This window comes from Rhinolophus ferrumequinum, chromosome 26 (assembly GCF_004115265.2).
Source record: "Rhinolophus ferrumequinum isolate MPI-CBG mRhiFer1 chromosome 26, mRhiFer1_v1.p, whole genome shotgun sequence".
Classification (NCBI taxonomy): domain Eukaryota; kingdom Metazoa; phylum Chordata; class Mammalia; order Chiroptera; family Rhinolophidae; genus Rhinolophus; species Rhinolophus ferrumequinum.
In genome coordinates this window covers 5,117,407-5,133,519 of record NC_046309.1, presented here as the reverse complement: position 1 = coordinate 5,133,519, position 16,113 = coordinate 5,117,407, and the positions used below count along the sequence as shown (strand labels likewise).

Genomic DNA, 16,113 nt, shown 5'->3' with positions numbered 1-16,113 from the left:
AGATAAATATTAAAACCAGGCAAGTCCCAGAAAATTCTTAATCTATGTCAGCCATCACTATATTGACCATATAAAGAAATTGCTCTGAGAACCCGGAGGAAGAGTAATAATGCGTTTTGGAAATGTCAGGGAACGTTTCACAGAAGAAATGGAAACTACACAAGGCCTTAAGAATGAGTGGATGGCAATAGGGAAAATAGGAAGAACATTCCAGAAAAGGGAACGACATGTGCAGAGGAAGTCTGAAAAGTAAAACAAGTCAAAAAGTAAATGGTTCGTGTGGCAAGGAGGCGAGGAGTGGATACTGCATCATATCCTATATGCCTGGAACCCCAGAGCACACGGAATGTTGGGAGATTGGGGCTTACTTTGTGAAGGGACCAATGCTCAAAAAGCAGTGATAAGCCACCAATGCTTTTTCCCTGTTGAGCTATAGCTTTCATAGAAAAAAGTGTGAAGTAAAGCATACGAATCATAACTGTACAGCTCAATCATTTGTACGTGTTGTGAGACCCATGAAATCATTACCCAGATCGAGATGGAGAGCGTGATCAGCTCCCTAACTGCCTCGTACCCCCTCCTGGACAGTCCCCCCAAGGGTACTACTATTCTGACTTACCTTGTTTTTGCCTGTTCTTGACCACCGTGTAAATGGAATCATTCAGCATGTCTTCTTTTACGTCTGACTTTTTCTTCAGGGTTGTACTTTGAGATTCACTATGCTTTTATATATAGCTCTGGTTCATTTTTATTTCATTGCTGTATGTTATTCTCTTAAAGGAATATATCACAATTTATCTCTCGTTTTTCTATTGATGAACATCTGGGTTGAGTAGTTTCTCATTTCCACACCCCCCCCAAGGAAGGAAAACTGATTTGGTGGGCTGCGTTGTAGAAGTCCACGAGTTGTTCTGTCCTCGTTAAGAAACGCACTGGCTTTGTGTGGTGGGAACAAGTATGCAAATACAAACGTGGCATCTTTAATGAAGATACTAAATATTCACCAATGTTCTCTACTTTTCTGTCTCTTAATCTCTCCTATTAAGCCCTAGAAGTGATTCGCCATTAAAGCTGCTGCACTGGAGAAACCATAGAATGTCAAAAACACGTTTCACAGACTAGTGCAACGCAGACTGTCATTTCTCGAGCTAGTAACATGTGTGCTGGAAAAAAAAAAATCCCTTTTCCAGGATGCTGGGTTTAACGAAGTTCAACATGTTTTGCTCAATGTAGGGATTCTCTTAGTCTTTATTATACTAATTGATATTTTGTGTCTCCAAGGGTAGAATATAGAATATATGCAGCATTTCCCACACTTGGGAGACCAAATATCTTTTTTTTCCTCTAAAAAATGTATTGCCATCTCCCAGAACTACCACTTCCCAAAACTCAGCATAAAAAATATATATACAGCTGTCTGGACTTAATTGTGAGTTGTGTCCTCCCTCCAAATTCATGTGAAAACCTCAACCCACAATGTGACTGCATTAGGAGACAAGGCCGTCGGGAGGTAAGGAAGGCTGAATTGGAAGGGTGGAGTCCTAGTCCTACAGGACTGGTGTCTTTATAAGAAGAGAAAGAGATGCCAGTGCTGTGTGTGTGTGTGTACAGAAGAAAGGCCACATGAGATGTGGTGAGAAGGTGGCCGTCTGCAGCCAGGGAGAGAGGCCTCCCCAGACAGCACTCCCAGCCCTTCACCTTGGATTTCCACCCTCCAGAACTGTGACAAGTAAACGCCTGCTGTTTAAGCCACCCGATCGTGGTATCTTGTGACGGCAGCCCAAGCAAACTTGCAACAGCCTCTAAGTGAAGTTAGACTCAGTCCTCAAAATTTTGTGCACTTTGAGGAAATAAAACGACCAAATTCTCCCCCAGCTTGTTGGCATGACTTTCCTTTTCCATTTTCAGATGATTTACATACTGGACACTCTGCCCTATCAGAACAACATGGCAGTTTCTCCTTCCGGATCCTCACAAAAGCAAAATGAATCCGCAAAAGCAGGACACTTGTGTGCTTTATTCTCTCCATAAAACTCCCACTACTTGAAGTTTTGCATTGTTCAGGATTTGCATAGCCCCCAAGTCCAGGCCACGCACCCCTTTCTCTGATGGTATTTGTTATCCCTCAATTAACAGCGATGGATTTTATTGCCATTCTTCTGTGGGGAGGATTTATGTGCCCTTTTAATTTGTGTAAGTTGTGTCATAAATGGTTCACCCCCTAAATTACAAAGTAAACTTGCCCATAAAGATGACCTTGTTTATTAAAATCTAATTAACTGGAGTTTTAGAATGTCCCCAAGAGGGTTACTGAATATCTGTTTCTCTCCAAACGCAGTAAGCATCAAAGACCCAGCTGGATAGAGTTAACCACAAAGCTCAAACCTCACTGTGAAATTGTCTAGTTAGTTCTTTCAGTCATTTTCTCCAAGAACGCCAGCCCAAGAATCTTTTCCCAAAATATGTTGGCTGTCATACTGCTGCAAGGTCAGGTGTGCCCCACATGATTCGTTATGAGGTGAAGGAAGAGATCCAGATGCTCTTTGTTCACTGGATGTGAAATTAGAGGATGCTGGACTTGCTGTGTGTATCCCCCAGCAGACGTCCGAGGTCAGATGTCCTAATTATACGCCCCTGTAAGTTATACTCTGGACAGTTATATGCTGTCTGTGTGCTGACTGTATGTATACGTAAGGCTTTCATGAGTTTTGCTTCTGAGCTCAAAAAATATTGTTGGCAAATTGGGGACGTATATGATAAAACATAATTAATTGATTCAGCTCTCATTCTAAAAACAAAATCTCCTAATGCTGCAAACTCCTGTAGCTTTTATTCTATCGCTTCTTCATTTCTCAGTTCTTATTCCAACTTCAAAACAAGAGTTTAGGGCTGGTCTCTAAATTTCTCTCTGGTTTCCCCTATGATTATCAATTATTGAAAATTTTCATTACTTTAGTGAAAGTCTTTAAGATATGTCCACCAATGATGTTCATAGTGATATACCTGACATGCACCCTTTAATTTTTTTAATACAGACATTTTTGCAATATTTTGAATATAATTGACCACTTTTTTTTTCCTCCCTGAAGCTCTCGATTCCCTGGGCTTATACATCATTCTGTTGGCTTCCTCCCCAATTTTAGATCATTTGTTTTCAATTTCCTGGGGTCATCCTTCTTCCTTCAAATCTGAGACTGATAGCAGTCATAAGCCTTTTTCCATGGCTGCCTTCTAACACACATTAGTCTCCGTTACTGAGAGAGATTTTGGAGTTTTGTGTTTATTTGGACCATCTGAGCCTAAAGAATAAGTGCTTTTCATTATTATAGCTGAGACCTTTTCCACGTGTTTACATCCCACAGTATCGTCAAGATATTGATAATATAAAAACAAATATTGATCATTTTAAGGGCCATACAGAGTTCAGAAATGGGTAAAGGAAACCACTTTTACCATTGAACAAGTGTTTTGTGTCCACTAGGGGAAGAAAATGACCTGCTGAGGTGAAGTGGGAATGACAAAGTGTGTCGAAGATGATCTGATGTTTGTAGAGAAAAGATGATGGCAGTAATCAATATGAAAATAATTTCTGTGGATTTGTGTTACTTGGAGAGGGCTTTGGAAATGGCAATGGGAAGAAAAAGCAGTGCTTTTCAGTTAAGAGCCATTGAAAAATAGCACCTTTTAGAATGGTCAAATCCATAAAATAAAAATTGAAGCCATGTTGAACTTAGTTCTGAGGCCAAATTCATCAGAACTAATGTTCTTTTGGGTAGGCCGGTCTATTTAAGGAAAAATTTAGGAAATAAAGAGTCAGTTATTGTCTTTCACAATTGTGAAGATTTGTGGGGACGGTGAGGAATGCTTTACACAGATTAAATTAGATGAAAATGTGGTGGTATAAAAATCGGCTAGGTTTAGGATTTTTTTCATATCCAAGGAAAGGATCATACATTAGGTGCCTCTTTTGTCTTGGATTTTCAGCACTGGCTTTAAGGCCGTGAACTAGATTAAGGGTCACGTACCCCCACATTCTAAAACCAAGTTACAGTTATCTATCTCAGGTGACAAAAGGGAAGTCTAAAAATTCCTGGAGAAGTCTAAGAGACCAGTGGAAAAGATTTATTTGCAGAGTTGTCCACATATTCTGCCTGCTTCCATCCATTGCCACCATTGTAAGAGTGGGAAATGGGATCTTCAGAGGAATGAATCCGAGAGCTTAAGTCATGACTGCTGGAGTTAGCGCAGGATTGACTCACACCAGCCTGGAGCATCCCTGCCCAGCTTCACGTAAAGGGCATGGTGTGTGCCAGTGGCCTCCCCTTTCAGGCTTCCATAGGACAAGAATGCATTGTGTGTCCTGTGGGCCAGAGATACAGCCTGTGGAATAAAGCCAGCCATGCACAACCTTGAAAGGAACCCGCCCAAAAAGAACCATAATCTATATGCCAAAGAGGCATATTTGGGGGTTGTATATTCTGATACCCTTCAGAACCAAAGCATACCATAACTTATCTATGTAAGAAAAATAATGGACCAAGTAAACTTAGCAACTTCTTTTACATAGAGGCAGGGTTGAATCCGACTCCAGTCTTTATGATCTAATTCTTGTGCCCTTTCCACTATATTAATTATAGATAAGGCCAGTAATTGAATACTACTTTCTAAACAAAAAGTAAAACCTCAATTATAGAAAGGGAATAATAAAAGTGTCTCAAGAGCCTTCAAGGATCTCTAATTATAAGAACGGTTTTCTTATTCATCTCTCACCATTGGTGTGATGAGCACATACTGACTATTATTTTAGGATTGTGCCTAGTTACATTCTATGTTTATTCATGTATTTATTCAATCATGAAACATATGGAGTAAGCCACTTTTAGGTGCCTACTAGTATCTGCTTTATAAGGTTGCACGAGACAATATATCTGACCCCAGGGAACTTGCATTCCAGAAGGAAAATCAAAGAACATTTTGCATAGAATCCTGAAATGGTTACAAGGGCTTTCTAAGAGATTCTAAACTGAGCAGATAATTATGTTGCATTTATAAAAGTCCTAAGCTATTCCCACTGAAAAGGAGTAATTGAATCTGTAATTACTTTCATTCCATAGGGGACATAGACATGGATTCTAAAGATCTAATTGTAATGGTTGTTTTCTTAATTACTCTAATTGCTTTGTAGCGAACACTACCTTACATCCATTGAGGAAAGTTCAATAGTCAATGGTGACTGAGGACGCCATCAGAAGTATTTTACAAGTTCTCCTCTATTGTGCCTCACACAGTTTAGCTGTTGATTTCAGCTTCTGGTGGTACAGCCAGGCTGAGATAGCCCCTGTGTGGGCTGTGCACAAGGACATTGACTTCTGATCATGATTTTTGTGAATGAGGGACTGGTCAACCTGTTCTATGGTGATAGAGGGCTGGCCTTGTAAGAACTTGTAGTCACCTCCCAATTGTCACTTCAGTGATGCCAGGAACATTCTTCCCTCTCCCCAGTCCATCCTTCACCATTCATAGAGACCTGGTTTCCAAGAGTAGCCCTTTGTCTCATGAAGGCCTTGCTTGTACTAAAAATGAATGGGGGAAAAATGTCACATTATTCTTTGAAAGTTGGTTTAAATAGGGGCCAGGACAGAGGAAGAATGAGAGCATTGATTTCCTGTTAAGGGGAAGGCAGTGGGGTGCATCTCCAAGCAGAGAAGATGTAGAAAGGTGAAGTTGATGACCAAAAAAAAAAGACAAAAATTCTCATTTACTTAAAAAACAAAAAATGTTTCAAATAGAACTAGCCTTGACTTGAGTTTATAGACGTCCCACCTTTTTTATATACATTAGGTATGAACTAGTGAAGAATTCAGTAGTTATTTGGTATTATACCCTGAAAAAACATCTCATTCTTGGGTGGAGTCTGTCTCACTTTATGTAATGGATATGTTCCTGAATAATTATTTGGGAATCAAAATCTGTCGGGTTCAACTGTATATCCTTATTTCCTTGTACCAACAAAGTTACAAGGAACAAATGAGATCTTCCATAAGAAAGTGCTATGAGTATTTTAAAACTATATATAACTGTAAGTTAATATGCTTTTAGATTTAAGAGATGCAAAGAATAAGAACAATGCAAATATCCTTTAATTAGATGTTAATGCATCTAACATCTTTAGTGGAAGTGACTAGCAGAATAATAACTTTCCAGGAAAATTTTGGTAGGTTTTTATCTTTTGACCTACGTTTTCAATTTGCTGTGGGAAAAGTACAGTGTGTCTGGGGATGGCTATTAGGCAGAAAGGATCAAGAGAAAAGATACAAAGACGGACAGATAATGTGAACATATTGTTTGAACCAAAAATCGCTCCAAAGATTCCAAAAGGTTTACAAGCAGTCCTTGAGTTCATGAAGCCTTGATGCTTAAAAGTATTGACGATTTCAGGATATTGCAATTGTACATGGTGACAGTTGGACAGAACTTTATTGTTAGGCTGTCCTGGAAAACCAGGGGTGACTGGCCTTCGATGAGCGAGGTGGTTCCAGTTTCAAGATAGTTTGGGAAGATGACAGGTATAGCAGGTTGGGGTAAAGGGCACAATTCTGAATAAAGAATGAGGAGGGGACTGGCACATAGGGGAAGCTGGTGGAATGTTCTGTGCCATTTTCAAATCTTGACTCATGTTAAAGCATTTTTGTAGAGGTCAAGGGTGAGGAAACGGACTGAATGCGGGTATCTGGGAAGGGTGTCTGAGACCCTATACAGAAAGCTAGGTCAATGGAATACGTAAACATGGATAGAAACTTGAAAGCCAGGGTAAAACCCCTTTACAAAGAAGTCAGTCAAGATTTTGTAGTCCCAGATTCCTAGTCACAGGTAGAAGACTCTGAAGCCAGAAAATATACTTCATAATTCCATACACCAGTATTTCCAGTTAAGAGGTGTGTGAAGGAAATGTCTTTCTCCACTGCCAATTGGTAATCACACCTACCTGCAGTTTTTTTAATTACTTTATTAAAGTATAATTAACATACCATGACATTCACCCATTGTAAGTGTCCGATTCAAGGATTTTTATTCAATTCGCCGAGCTGTACAACAAGTTACCTCAATCCAGGTTTACCCTTATAAGATTTCTGTTTACCATTCATCTTTGTTCCCATCCGCAGCCCCAGGCAACCACTAATCTACTTTCTGTCTCTGGAGATTTGTCTTTTCTGAACATTTCATAAAAACAGAATTATAGACTCAATGGTCTTCTGTGTCTGACTTTTGTCACTTAGCATCATGTTTTTGAGGTTTACTCGTGTTGCATTTTGTATCCATATTTTATTTCTATTATTGCTCAGTGATGCTCCTTCATGTGGACGTACTACCCTGTGTTTACCCACTCACTACCTAACGGACACTGGGTTGTTTCCACTTTGGAGCTATTATGAATAAAGGTGTTGTGAACATGTACCTAAAAGTCTTTTGTGGACTGAGGCTTTCATTTCTCTTGGGTAGATATCCAGGAATGGAATGATTGGGTCACATGATAAATCTATGTTTAACTTTTAAGAAACTGCCAAGCTATTTTCGAAAGTGACTATACCATTTTACAGCCGCACCAGGAATGTATGTGATTCCAGGTTCCCCAACCTTGTCAACATGTGTTATTTTTCTGTCTTTTTTATTATAACTGTTCTGGTAGGAGTACAGTAGCATCTCAGTATAGTTTCAGGTGAATGTCTCTAGGGACTAATAATATTAAGTATCCTCTCATGTGTGTATTTGTCATTTCTATGTCTCTTTCTAATGCCTCTATAGCTAAAAGTTTGACTTCCCGGATTCTTCCAGAAATTTTTAACTTAGGTGATGTTCTGATGGAAATGCATGAAAGCTCACTGACTATATATTTTTTTTCTTTTTTCTTTTTTTAAGTAACCAGGTACCTCTAAAACCTTACAAGTGAGAAGTCATTCTTCTCTGTTAGAATTATAGGACAGACGTGTAGTGTGGTGACTCACAACATTTGGTAGAAAGGCAGGCTCACAATTGCAGAGGCTTGGGTGTTTATTTTTTCTTTAGAGGTTTTTTTGTTTTGTTTTCTCTTTTTCACTGAGCTAAGGGCAAGACTGAACTACCTAGAGGCTTGTTTGTTTCTCAGCAGGCTACGAAAAGAAAGCAGGGGAAGAACAGCAGTGTGCGGCAGAATTCCTCAGGAAAATAGTACTGAGGCAACAGAACAGAAATGCCAGGTTAGAGAAACAAAAGCCATAGAATCCACTTCAATAGCAATGCTGATGGAAGGCTTATGTAGAAGTCAGAGTTTAGGGCTTCTTTGAAATGGATGCTAATGTACAAACCCACTAGCAGATGTAATTAGCTTCTGCTAACATAAATAGTTACTGATTATCTTTCTAAATTAGATTGACCTCCATCTGTAAAGATCAGAACTTTCAACAAAGGCTTGTTTTGCTTACTGTATAATTTTTCACACAGGTGCTAAGATGGACATCTCACAGGTGTTTTGAAGGGCCCCTCTCCAGATCTCAGTTTATTTTCTTTTCCCCCAGGCATCATTTTTATTAAAGTGGGTTGTGCTGTAGCATCACATCCGGAACTTTGTTCTAGCCCATCCACTTTATCACTACCCATGAATTTGTTTCCACAGCCAATTTGTTCCCAGGCCAGTCCACTGCTTTGTGAGTTTTCACACACAGTTGTTGACGGCTTTAAAAGGCTTTAAAATCTCCGGAGCCCTATTTAGAACTCTCATTAAAAAAATGGTGGAGAAAGTATCTTTACCCCTTTTTCTCAGCTGATAATTATTTTTTTCCTGTTTTCTTGGTTTGGTTAGGAATATCTAAGTGTTGTTAACTACCAGCTGAACTGCAACCTTCTATAAACTTCATTATTGAACTCAGTGGTTAATTTGGAGATGAGGTAGTTCTAGACCTTTGTTTTACTTAGGATGTAAATGAAGTAGGGGGTGCATGTGAGTAAAACATTACAAATATCTTTAAACTGACTTCTTACAAATAAATAACCTCAACATTTTAGGAAGGTAAATTCATCTAAAAGGCATTTTTTCACCTCATCTGTAAATGAGAATTAAAAGACAAAGCTTTTTTAACTGACATATGGACGGTGGGGTTGCTAATATATAAGAAAGAGTCCAATGTAAATAAGTACTCAATAAGGATGTCGTGTTGTTATTACTGTTTCACGAGTACGTGAATGGGAGTAGTGTTCTTCATATTTTTTGATCCTCACCTTATTATCAAAAGTTTTTCAAACACACACTTACAAATAAATATAAAAATAATATATAGGTTCTAGTGAAGTAATATTTTATGTTCAATATAAGAAAGTCTTTTAAAAATATATTTTTTAAAGTTGAAATTAATATTTTCTCTAAAATAGTACTAGAAATTAGTCATTTTTGCTCTAATTCTTTTAGTTACTGCAGTGTGACTGAATACACATTATTCTTTTACATAGTTTTGGATTGCTAATTTGAATATCTGCCTCTGTTTTGTTCATTTTGATACTTGACTTTATTGACTATCATAGTTACCATTGAAAAATGTTAACTAAAGATACACGTACCACATTGGATAAAAGTATGAAATTAAGTCCATCTGATGAATCACGATGTTAAGTTTTCAGCTTCATTGATCAATGATGTAAAGGTTTTGATAAACTGTAGCTTGTAAATTTTTGTCATCTCTGATGTTAATCAGATTTGTTTGCAAAATAATTGAAGACCAGCCCTTTTGAATATTAACAAATGAGTCCACTGGAAGGTCGGGGACACATAACTGCTCCTAACACAGAGCATGGTAAATGCAGCCTTCCAGTTGGTTCCCCTCCAGCCCCCGCACTCTGTGCTAAGAGATGCGAGCAGCGAATCTTTAACCTGATTATTGAATGCTGTCTCTCATTCTTCTGTCCTCCAAAATCAGTTTTCTATCCTGTGATCAGTCGCATGTACAATTTAAAATTTGTTGTTTATGTTCAGACTGAACAGGGGGGAAAAAATATATAAGGTAAATTTAGGGAATGACTTTACACTGTTTTGTGACCCCCACCCATCCAGCCTTAAGTAAGGGGTCCCCTTAGCCTCAGCAGCATGAAAAGGGGATGAGGGGCCAGGGATTTCCTAGGAAGGTGATGTCCGGCTGTACGTAGCTCACCTGGGCGCCATCCCCAAGAACAACTGCTGTATGTCTGTGCTCCATCCTGGAATCAGAACTTTGCAGCTAGCCTGTCCTCTGTATGTGCAGCGGCGTAGGGCAGAGTTAGGAGACCTGAAACAAGGTAAGTATAAACAGGAGAAGGAAGCTAGGAGGAGAGTCAGCTCCACTCCCCGTTATAGACAGAAATAGACAGTAAGCACCTGCTCTGTGTTGGAAACATCACTCCAACTCTTTCAGTTGTTAAAATAAACAAGAAGCGATGAAGGAACAAAAAAAAGGTCCCTTATTTCGCTGAGGCACAGCAGGGAAGAAAGCCTCTGATGTGACTGCTTCAAAGCCATGAAGATGACAAAGGGTTGTTATTTTATGTTGTTCTTAAACAGGGTTTTGTGTTATATACCGTGTTTCCCTGAAAATAAGACCGGGCCTTATATCAATTTTTGCTCCAAAAGACGCGTTAGGGTGTATTTTCGGAGATGTCTTATTTTTTCATGCACAACAACCTGCATTTATTCAAATACAGTTATGTCATCTTCTTCTGGAACATCGTCATAATGTACTAAATGCATCTGCCTGGCCGACAATTTTAGCTGGGGCTTATTTTCCGGGTAGGTCTTATTTTCGGGGAAACACGGTATTATGTAAGAAATCAGGTTGACTTTGTTGAACTTTGGATTCCATTACAACAGCAAACTCTGCATGTGTGCTCAGTGTTTGGTGTGTTTTCTTCAAGCAGCACCGTCGTCTCCTCTCAGCCTAACGTAGCCTGCAGCATGCTGGCTGTGACACTGTGGAAATCAGGGTGTTGGTTCTGGTTTCCAGAAGGTGAGGATGTCACAGTTACTTCTGAGCAATGCGCTGTGACACCACCTGATGGAAGGGAGAAAACAACCCTTTAACTCTGTGTCTCATTAATGAACTTCTGAACATTTATGGAATGTGGTCAATTATTAGACAGCTTAAGCAGTTCTCAGAAGACACACGTTTCTGACTCAGCCCCCTGTTCTTTTTCCATCTCTCCCCGTGATTCAGGAGGAAGGATGCCGGCTTCTTATCCTACAAAGATCACCTGCCAGTGAACCAGGTGGTGGTTGGAGACACTGACCGGCAAGGCTCTGAAGCCAAACTGAGTGTGGGTCCCCTGCGCTGCCAAGGAGACAGTAAGTTTGGCCAGCAGCTTCGGCTTTCACTTTCTTATCAGTTTTAAATAGTACTTCCCAGCAAATCAGAGGATGGCACCAAACAGATTGCTCTTCCCTAGCTCCATAACAAACGTCGTGCAACCCAAACAGCCAACTGGACAGCCAGACAGACCTTAGCACACAGAGTAGGGTGACAGCCCCAAAGTCTCCAGTCCAGGAGCCTCGATTTGGGCATAAAATGTGGACGTCCGTCTTCCTTGTCGTGTCTACCCATGTGTAACATGCTTGACTGCCCAAGTTGATGGTGACATATAAACAGCGATGCGAATAGTGTAACCGCAGCCCTCAGCGCTGTGATTCTGCCAGTGCTGCTGTTAATGCCGTTAGCAGACTGTTTGTACCATCGTAGCCGAGCTGATGGTAATATAAATAGCAGGATGGTGGTTTCATGTCTTGTTGTAAACCGGGATTACGGTCATATAAAGTTTGACATTATTGCTATCAGATTTCATCATCAGAGCTTGCTAGTCCCTTGTATGCCAAAGACTGGTTCTGTGACTGTGTCTTGCGCTCAGGAGAGGAATTTGGGGCCACTAGCTTGGACTGTAGGAGATCAGGGAGTCAGAGTGATGATCTCACCTACTTAAGGGCAGCCTTAGGATTTTATGTTGTTTGATACCCTTCAGTGTGCTCTATGTGCTGTCAGAGGGGACGGCGTCAGGTTGCTATGGGGATTCTGCCGTGAGCATCCTGGGTGGCATGTCCCCTCTGCTTGTCTGTGCACGTGATTTGAGCACTCCCCCTGAAAGTTCTACGCTTTTGTGATTGTGCGCTAGGCCTCAGGAGACCTAGATTCTGTTCCCTGAATAACTAACTTGCCAGGAGACCTCAGGCAAACCCTCCATGTCCTTGGTTATAGTAATGAGAATACCACCTGCGTCCCAACTCGTCCTGGGGAGCCCATAAAGATTTTAGTGGATCTGGATTCCTCCCAGCAAGGCATTCTGTGAGATGCAATCTTATCACCACTGCCATAAATCAAGGGAGAATTAGACCTACTCCGTGTAATAAATGATTACGTCCACTCCAAGAGGTGTCCTAAGGCCCGCAAGGACGCATGGTTCACTGTTGACTACTTAGGAAATCGAGGCCGTCGGCAAGTAAACAACACAGTGTCCCTGGTACAACAGAGAGATGGAGTTTGTGCTGGTTTTCTCTTCTTACATAGAGAAAATGAAAACGTTGCCTTTCAAATGGAAATTGGTCCAAAGAGCTTCATCGTGCATTTGTTAAACAGTAATACTTCATTTGTCTAGTCAGGCTTAGTAGGACTGTGCAATAAGAAATTTCGTTTCCATTGCTGAAGAAAAACATACTGATGTAGAAGACTAATAAACATGCATTTTGAAACAAAAATTTTGAGAGATGGCCTGTAGTGTCACTCAAAATAGGTAGGTTTTCATGTGTTGCCTTGTAAAAATTGGTTCCATTATGTCATAATTACATAATTAATATGTACAGATAAAGTAGTTCTCATTTACGAGTTCTAATTCTGAAGTTAGCTTTGAATTAGAGAAGGGATTCCCATCAAGCAATTGATGAACTCGATATAGTTAGAAAATCTGACTTCTGCAAACTTTTGTTACCGTTCTTGAAAAAGGAGATTCCAGCTACATTAAATAGTATATGAGGGAGGATAAGAACAGTTTATAGCTAATATTAACTTGTTTTATCTTACTGAATTAATCAGTCTCCAGGAAGAATTTATCATGTCTGTTACTTGTCTAGCACTTTACCAGGTATTCTGGCAGAACACAAAAAAGAAATTCACACCACGTTTTGAGATATACACATGAAAAACTATTGGAAAACACAAAATGTTTTATAATTTTAGATTTTGCAATATAAAATTATTGCAAGTGATGCTTAAGAAAGGAGGGATAGATAATATATTTCAGGCAGACTTTATATTTAAAAAGAGAAAGTAGGGAAAGTTTGGTGGTCGGTGTTCATTTGCATTTCATTCCCAAGGTGGTTTGTTCTGAGAGACATGTTTAGGGCCACTTGATAAGACAAAGAGCTATGCCGTTCATCGATACTGCATGATTCCAGGGTTCTTGTAGAGCTCAGCTTCAGAGAGATCCTTTTAATCTGTTTTTTATCTGATACTTCATGAAAACAAAAACACAGCCCATATTTAATTGCAATTATGTGGAATACTTTTGTGTCAGAGAGAGAGAAAGAAAGAGAAAGAGAGACGGACAGAGAGAAAGAGAGAGAGAGAGAGATCCTTTTTTGCGGGCAGCTGAGAATATTACACCTGAATTTCCAGGTAGCAGTCAGCAGTTTTGATGCCCGCCTCCCCTTTAGGATTGTTCTAACATGGATACAGTAATGATAAAGTGTTCGGTTCACGGCCGGTTCCAGTATTTACACAAGTATGATTTCCTTGGATACAGCCTCCGGGTCCCACGCCCCTCCCACCCCCGTGAGGTGGGTCAGGTAAATATTAGCCTCTCTGTTTTACAAATGAACAAAATATTTCTTTTAAAATGTCATTTGCACAACAAATTCCTGTGTACCTTTGCAGCCTCTGGGAGGGTCCAGGAGGAAAGACAGAGGAGAGAACATAAACTTCTCTTTCCACTCAAGATCAGGGTTGTTTCCCCAACTCCATTCTCTTCCGTGAGTTCATTGCTAATCAGATTGTTCTAAAAATATGTCATTTGGGTCTTATTCGACCACTCCCCCCACCCTCTCATGTCCATGTATCAATATAGCATAGAATGTATCAATATAGAACGTTGCAGCGATTAAAGTCCAATTTTTATAATTTAAAAAGTGGCATAGCACTTTAATCCTGTTTTTATAGGGGTTAACTTAGTGTCATTTGCTGCAAAGCTACCGCTTAAAAAACCAATCCATTGTTGAAAAATGTCCTTCTCTGTTTGAGGAGTTGAGTGGTGACAGCCCCCGGAAGCTGTCTCTTGAATTAGGTTCCGGATCCCCCGCCCCATATTAGAGATGAAGCAATTTGGGGGGCTCTGACCAACTGTTTCAGTGGTTTCCGTTGATTTCATCATGCCTGCTGAGTTTCATTTTTACTTTGATTCATCTAAACTCATAGACCCATATAATCAAAATCCTAAAGAAAATCAGTGAGTTCCACTCAGGTCTGCTACATTTCCCATGTAGCGCTATGAAATGCTTGTTTTCTTTCCCCAAATACCTTCAAATGGAAACCTCCAATCTAAATGAAACTGGAAGTGTGACTGGTGATGGATGTCTAACTATGATAAAAAGTGCAGCAAAATTACAAATCACCCTCTTAAGCCAAAGCTGAGGGTGAAAGAAGTAAAGACGGTGATGGCATTTTATCCAAGTGACCCCGGACATTTGTGTCCTCACCTAGGAAAAAACAAAAGAACTATCTAGAAGGATCAAAATCACTGATAGAGTAGAAATTGTTTTCACACTTAATATAGTAGTACTTGGAGGGGTTTCTAAGTTTAATGGAATAAGTTCAAAAATAAAATATTCGTGGTTTTGGAGGTAGAAATCTTATTCAGACTATCTATGGTGAATATCATTAATTCTAGAAATGAAGTATTTGATTGATAATTGCTCTGTTCTTGTCCATATGAGGTAAAGACATCTCCTATCTTCCCTGGGGATACAGAGACTTTAAACAATTAATTAGAGGCAAGTTTGCTACAGAAGCACGTGTTTCCAACACATCTGGGTAGGAATGGCTCAGGGAACTGTGTCCCCCAAGGACTCGGGAGTTCATGCCAGTAACCGCCGTGGCTGTCAAAGCAGACAGGCGGGGCGCTAGAGTAGGCCTGGAGCCTTACGATGGAAATGCAGTTTCCTAGAGCTGCAGAGGTGACTCTGAGAGTCCCAAAGGAGGAAGTGAGGCAGACAGTACAGTAAGTTCAGGAACCTCGGCACAGACAAAGCTGAGGGTGAAAGAAATAAAGACGGTGACAGCATTTTATCCAAGTGACCCAGGACTTTTGTTCTCTGGGAATATAATCTTATATACCAGAGAAATATAAAGGTCATGCTATCTTTACTGCAAGACCTGTATATATATACGAGGACCATAACCAGCCATTCCCTTAGCAGGAAGGCAAGGCACTGACTTACCTACACGGTGTTCCTGCACAGACAAGGTGTTTCGGGGGAGGGATGGGGGTTGTAAATGAGTGTGGTCCCCACAGGATGTACCCCGAGGTACACACAGGCCACACCATCGCCCGAGCATCTGTGTGAGCTGCGCTCAGTGTACCAGGTGAGGTCTCCACAAGGCTGGAGGGGCGGCCGCTCACCTGAGCTCGGAAGTGATTTTGCCTGTGGAAATGAAGCCGCTGCCTGGGCTCCAGAGAAGGACAGGGAGCTGGCTTATCCCCTCGTTCTTTGCTGTGTCAGGCTTGGAAGAGACAAGAAAGGGAAAGGGCCCAGGACGCAGGTTGTAAGCCGAGCCCTGTATGTTCGTTTCCTCTCTTGATTTTCCCAACATCGTGCCTGAGAGACATCTGTAACTCCAGTGTACCACTGCGAAACTGGAACTAGGGTTTAGGTGGTTTGCCATTTAGTTTCAGGGCCGGAAGGTCTGTGTGGTTTCAGGGCAAATCCAGAAATGGATAACATTTCGTCACTCTCAGTAATTATTTCCTCAGTAGGTGTTCCACATTCTTTTCCTTTCCCCGCGTCTTCCCACAAAAAGCAGCTGTGTGTACTTGTCTGCAGGGATGTGGTGTATGTTAGTATGTAGAAGTATAGGTTGAGCA

The 16,113-nt window shown here is 40.5% G+C and overlaps 1 protein-coding gene across 1 annotated transcript in view; it reads left to right on the top strand.

Annotated features, from left to right (window-relative positions):
- CNTNAP2 (contactin associated protein 2) overlaps positions 1 to 16,113 on the top strand; it is a 1,530,550-nt gene that overhangs the window by 1,253,483 nt on the left and 260,954 nt on the right. Inside the window, exon 15 of the mRNA XM_033098968.1 lies at positions 11,211 to 11,338. Coding sequence (XP_032954859.1) covers positions 11,211 to 11,338 — 128 coding nt within the window. The remainder of the gene's footprint in view (positions 1 to 11,210; positions 11,339 to 16,113) is intronic.